Here is a 6,464-nt window from a genome sequence, read left to right as displayed (position 1 = left end):
GTGTGAGAGTTGCTCCTCCTATTGTAATTCTGTTTTAGTGTTTAATAGAAAAGTTTTCCAACCCCAACAAAAGTGTCATGTGAAGGAAATGTGGATTTTGATCTTAAAGGCAACATCTTTAATCATTAGCCACAAAGGAATGTCATGTTCCATTTACTATTTTATTTTTGAAGTTTTTAGCATGGCATATATTACAATTCTATCAATTTCTAACCTATCATATCAATTTGCAGTGGTGTAACTTTTACTGAAACAAAAATAAAAAAGGAAAAAAAAATATACCTGCATACAAACAAGTTTGGAGTCTCCTTGCACACGGATATGCCTAAAACCTCTCTCAAGAGCATATCTCAGTCCTAAAATAACTACACGATACTCAGCAGCATTGTTTGTTGCAACACCTAAACCTTCTCGCAAACAATAAACCTAATAAAAGTTTCATACTCAAAAACCCAAATATTAAAAAATATAATATTATAATTATTATATTATTATAATTATGAGTGTGTGATGTTTTACCAGACTTCCATCTATTGCACGCAACATAGCTCCAGCGCCCGTTGGTCCAGGGTTTCCTTTTGCTGCACCATCAAACTCAAGAATACAAGAACACTGGCCATGGAGAGTAGAGATGATTAATTAGTGTCAGCTAACCATGGAAAAACACTTTTTTTATTGACTCCTCTTAAAACATAAAATCCAACATAAATATTCAGAAATGCAAACAAATAAACTATCAAATATGTCCATAAATGCAAATTACAATCTATTACATTCAGAAATGTCGTTGCTTCTAATCACAAAAATGTCTCGTTGCTTCTAATCACAGAAATGTCGCACTTTTTTTTCCCGGAACAATGAATAAAATTTAATTAAGGAATATGAGCCAATAAACTTATATCAGAAGTTGGAACAAACAAAATGATGACCATTTTCACTACTATCTTAGAATATGATATTTTTTAAAACTATTGATTGTACATTTATATTAAGTGGTACAACTTGACTAGATTGCTTGTATGTTGGAACTTGATTGTAGTAGCAAATTTCATCTAAATGGTTGTATGTTTATAGTTAATCAATGTAGATATGTAATGTTTAATGATCCAGTTAATAACTTTATGATTTTAGATGCTAATCTGAGTAAGATCAATGGTGAAAACCTGAATTATCTCAAGACCAATCAGATGGAAAACATCAACAGGAGTTTAGATGAGTCTTACCACTTAGTTATAAAAGCAGAGTCTTGTTTAACAGGATTTTAGATCAGTATCCACAATGTCACTTTCAATGCATAAGTTGCTTCCTCAAATGGCTTATGCATCTGTTTCCTTCCAAATGAACCTACATCAGAGTTATGCAACAATTACCAAAACTCATATATGGCAAAGGGTACAAAACACAAAAGGGAAAGCAAACAAGGAAGTCAAAAACTCAAATTCTGAAATCCCATATATCCTAAACAAATAGTAGCAAATATTCAATACATTGGTAGTTTTTTAATCCTAGTTTATTTCACCAATTGAGTCATACATTCACTGAAAATTAAGCTATCTAACCAAATTGGGTGAGAATTACAGTTATCTTTGTTGCCCTCTATGCTACTTTATTATGTTTAATCAAGAATAAACAGAATTCTCATTGAGAATTTTCCTGGATTACAGTTATCTGCATAACACATAGTGTGTTTAGGTGGTTTCGAATAGTTAGTGACCATCATTTTTAGTCACTTAACCTCCAATATAGTGACCATTATTTTTTTGTCACTAATCCTCTAAAATAGTGACCATTATTTTTAGTCACTACTTGTTATGATATTAAAAAACATATATTTTAATTTTATTCACAATTTAGTGACGAAAACATAGAATTTGTCATTAAATTTGTAGGATTACCGAATTTAGTGACGACTTAATATATGGTGACTAAATGATGCTGTTAGTCACCAAATTTTAGGTCGTCACTAAATTATTGGTCACTAATAAACACTTTTCTTGTAGTGAACAAAAATAAATAAATATAGAAGTATAAGATATTATATAAGATAAGGGGTGAATGTTCTAAGTTTTAAGGGACCATTTCTATAAATGTATGATCTACGTATGAGCGGGCCAATTAAGAGCCGTATTTGTGCAAACGGTTTTTTTTTTCTTTTTTTTAACTCATTTTTACAAATATTTAAAAAAAACTGAACCATTTTTGCAAAAAACTTATAGTTGTGATCTTCCCAACATACATACATACATACGATCACCAGGACCGGTCCAAGTCAATTTGAGGCCCGGGGCAAAACAAAAAAACGTTGCTGCCCCTTAGCTAATAGAATACATGCAAATGGTTGGTCCCTAGGCCATAAAAGAAAAAATGAATTGTATAATAAAGGTTCGAACACTAGACGTCTAATACAATCGCTGACACGCTTCAATCAAATCAACTACAAGTAGTTTGTTTTATTTTTTCGGCATTATTATTTTTATCTCAACTAAAAACTATATATACATATATAATGATCATTATTTGTAGGGGCCCCGACATTTGGCGAGGCCCGGGTCGGTCGCCAGCTTGCCCACCCCCTAGGGCCAGCCCTGACGATCACTTTGAATTATTGAAAGAAATTAAAGGTTAGCCATGTTTACTACAATACACTTGATCAGTTATGTACTTATATAGTTATATGGCATGCTTCCCATTTAATGAATATTGAGTTTGATTTTGAACGACTTTCGAGTATTACTGTATTTGGCAAAAGGAGGCGATGATCACTTTAAATCTGTTTTCGCTACAATGGGGTTGTTAGCATCTGTCACCATCTTTGATCTTATTTTCCAAAATTAATTTTCTTTTACTAAGACGTGTATCAATAAATCTAAATAAAAAGGAAAGAGATCTCTCCATCCTTAACAATCTAAATAATCCTTTGATACTCGATAGTGGCTTCTCCACAGCAGCAAGCGAAGCGACTATGGATGACCTCCCAGGAGAAATTTTATCAGAAATATTCATCCGGTTATTGGCAAAACAGCTTGCTCAAATGCGGTGTGTCTCTAAATCTTGGAATGCTCTCTTATCACAACCCTCTTTCATAAAATTTCACCTGCATCGTTCCATCCATAACAACGATAAAACTATATTGGTGTTCATGGATGAAGTGTTTTCTTTTGATAGAAAACCATTCACAGCACATTCCACTCGATCTCCCCATCTCGAACTCACTAAGTTCATCAAACTCCCGATTAATCTCCAGAAAAGATATTATAGAGTTATAGGTTCAATTAATGGCCTAATATGTTTTTCTGACGCATCAGATGTTAACATTTGGAACCCTTCTCTGAACGCCATGTTAAATATCCCCCCACTTTCTATTCTTTCCCATTGTTATAGTGATTCCAACATATGTCAAATCCGGTTTGGGTTTGATCCAAAAACCGATGATTACAAAGTCGTTAAGTTTATGGGTGTTCACCGACAACCCAGTAGTAGCCGGTCTAACGGATATTTCATTCAAGATTGGCAACAAGTTGTAATTTATAGCATGAGAAAAGGTTCTTGGTATTTAATCACTCAAAGGATTCCATCGTGCGTGATAAGGATTCATTCTCAAGCTGCAGTTTGTGTAGATGGCCATGATGGTCATCTTCATTGGCTTTGTTATATTGATGAGGAGATGAAGGCACAAACGATAGTGGCATTTGATTTGGGCGTGGAGACATTCTATGAGATACCTCTTCCAGATTCTAAACTACATCACCATGGACATTACTGGTTCAGTGTGTTAGGAGTTTTGGATGGAAAGCTTTGTGCGATGTCAAGGGCTAAAGGTGAGAGATGCGAGGTGTGGGTGATGGAAGAGTATAGGGTGGCTGAATCATGGGTAAAACATCATGTTTTTTCACAGTTTAGTGGTATAATTCCAATTGGATTCACATCACACAGTGAGTTTGTTTTTTATGGATATCCTTGTGGTCTAGCTTTGTTCGACCCAATTTCAGCCAAGGTTAAAAGCATAGGTACTCCGACTACACATGTTGGCATGATTAAAATTCTCGAGTACGTGGACAGTCTTGTTTGGATAGCACCTGTTAAGCGTGAGATCATGTGTTTCAACATCTCTGATCACTTTGCAAAATTGAAAAGAGGCTTCAACACGATGGTGAATGGTACAAGGGAAATAAAAACCAAGACATTGGTGCTAATTATACTATCTTTTCTTATATTTATTTGCCTGATGATATTTTTCGAAATTAGGTTTGTGTCAAGTACTTAACTTTAGTGTACAACCTTATTTTCTATTCAAGGAGAATGTTTAATTTTCTTAGACCAATATATATGTAGTATAGGTGAAATCTAATGAAATAAATTCCGTTACTATAAACTCGTATCTTCTGGAAACACTAAAGGCTTGCAGACTCTATGCTTTCGAGTTGTGTTTGAATTTTCAGGCTTTTGCATTTGGGGTTCATAATTTGATGTTAGTTAAATTGTATCAAGGAATAGAAGGAGGTGGCTTTTGGATTAGTCCCTAATCTTAGTTGTGGAGGTAGAGTCTTTAAGTTGGATTATTGTATGTATCCTCAATTTATGTTTGGGTTGCATTGAATGTGTATTTAGAGGCACTTAAAAACTCAAGATGTGGGCAAAGGGACTCCTTAACCGATTTAGGCCGGGTTAAGCCTGTAAGCGGTTATGTAAGGGTTGGTTAGGCGTTTTTGAAACCAGACCGGGTAAGGGTTCGGTTGAGAAGGTTTGGTTTAAAAAAGCCAAATAACAGTTTTATTAATTGATACATTAGTAAATATTTGTTGCAGATTTATTAACATTTAAAAAAAATACAAAAAATCAATTAAAAAGGCTTGGGCTAATAATTATTTATGAAGGACCAATTATAAGCCTTTAAAGATTTTTTTACTAGGCCTGGTTACATATTTCAGTTTTCGGCTCAGGTTAAAATTCCGATCGAGCCCATTTTCTTAAGATCACACTAAAAATATCGTGAAACTTTTTAAGAGGTCGAGTTTAATAAAATACACTTGTAATTTTTTTAATCCTCTGCATATAATTTGACTTGGGTATATATGGCCAAGACTTTTGCTTGTAGAATAGGACAACAATGGATTTTAGTAAGTAACTGGCCTATAGTAGGTTGTGTTTGCTATGAATTGATTTGTAATTTGTAAACAAATTCATTGACCCAAAAAAACCAAAAGCTTCTAGTATCGATTGATAATACTCAAAATAACACCAAATGAACAAGAATCCTAATGCTTTTCTAGTGATTCCCAAGGTAAAATGAGGGTCCCTAGTCTTCGGGACAAGGGTGATAAAGGATGAGCGGCAAACCCTCGCAAAAGTCCCAAAATGTTTGTAGTGTTTGACAAAGCTCATCACATCCCCTTTTACAATCTCCCATTAAGACTCAGCAAATGAAGAGTCCTCCAGTTAGCAGTTAAATAGATTTCATTGAAATAGTGTAAAATAAACTCAGCAAATTCTCACATTTTATTTGTAGGTCAAACTGGTACGGTAAAACCTATAAAAAAAAGCGTCCACGATTTCATATAAAATGACGATCTAAATAACATTTCTTCTAGACTAGAACCAGATTAATTTCCAAGTTTTCTCTACCTAAATAACATTTCTTCTAGACTAGAAAAGACAAATGTGTATGCATATCTTAAAACAAGAGGAGAATCCTTTAATACCACTCTGCTAACATCTAAATCAAGATCATGTAGACCTTCTTGTATGTTACACGTTGTCAGTTGCCACGTCCTCAAAAATTTCGTTTCTACAAGTTGCAACTTATCCAAGCCCAATTGTTATACAACACTTTAGATCAGATAATAACTAATTTAACAATAATCCAAAACATGATTTAATGGAAATAAAGACACTAGGTAGAACCATTTTGTGGCATCGTTTAATTTTGAGTGATCAAATACATCGTCTAATATTAAAACAGAGCATACAAAATTCACATTCCAAATGGAATGAATTTGGGTTTAACACAGGGAAGCTGATTTTTTTTCACTATATATTAGAGTTTAAAGAAGAGAAAATGACTAATCTAGCTATATTTCCTAGTAGTTTCTCACTTTTTAGCCAAAAATTAGCACTTAACTCAAAATAGCCAACATAACTACGGCTCCAAAGAGTAGGTTTCTAGAAACATACGGCTTCATCGAAAAACAATATGGCTAGATTAATCATTTTCTCTTTAAAGAATAATTGCATTTAATTTAAATGAACGAGACTTAATACTGTGAGTTTATGCAACTCTTTATTGAAATCCTTAAATAAAAGATAAGCAATTTCAACCTTTTCTTTTTTGTATAAAATTTTTATGCTTAATATTTATGTAACTTATATTAACTAGTAAAAAACCTCGTACTACGTAGCGGGTTTGAAACAGTTTAATATGTCGGGAAACTGTAACATGCAAGTTTTATATCGATGATTTGTTTCTT

At 33.5% G+C, this 6,464-nt stretch overlaps 1 protein-coding gene across 1 annotated transcript; it reads left to right on the top strand.

The window, feature by feature from the left end:
• Positions 1 to 2,962: 2,962 nt before the first annotated feature.
• LOC111906947 (F-box/kelch-repeat protein At3g06240) lies at positions 2,963 to 4,351 on the top strand. Its single transcript, XM_052766942.1, has one exon. It carries the CDS (start codon positions 2,963 to 2,965, stop codon positions 4,262 to 4,264), a length of 1,302 nt encoding a protein of 433 aa, XP_052622902.1. The 3' UTR covers positions 4,265 to 4,351.
• The last annotated feature ends 2,113 nt before the right edge of the window (positions 4,352 to 6,464 follow it).

The sequence above is a fragment of the Lactuca sativa genome, chromosome 8 (genome assembly GCF_002870075.4).
Source record: "Lactuca sativa cultivar Salinas chromosome 8, Lsat_Salinas_v11, whole genome shotgun sequence".
NCBI classification, from domain to species: Eukaryota; Viridiplantae; Streptophyta; class Magnoliopsida; order Asterales; family Asteraceae; genus Lactuca; species Lactuca sativa.
The sequence above is the reverse complement of the archived record's forward strand: the minus strand, read 5'-3'. Positions and strand labels throughout refer to the sequence as shown.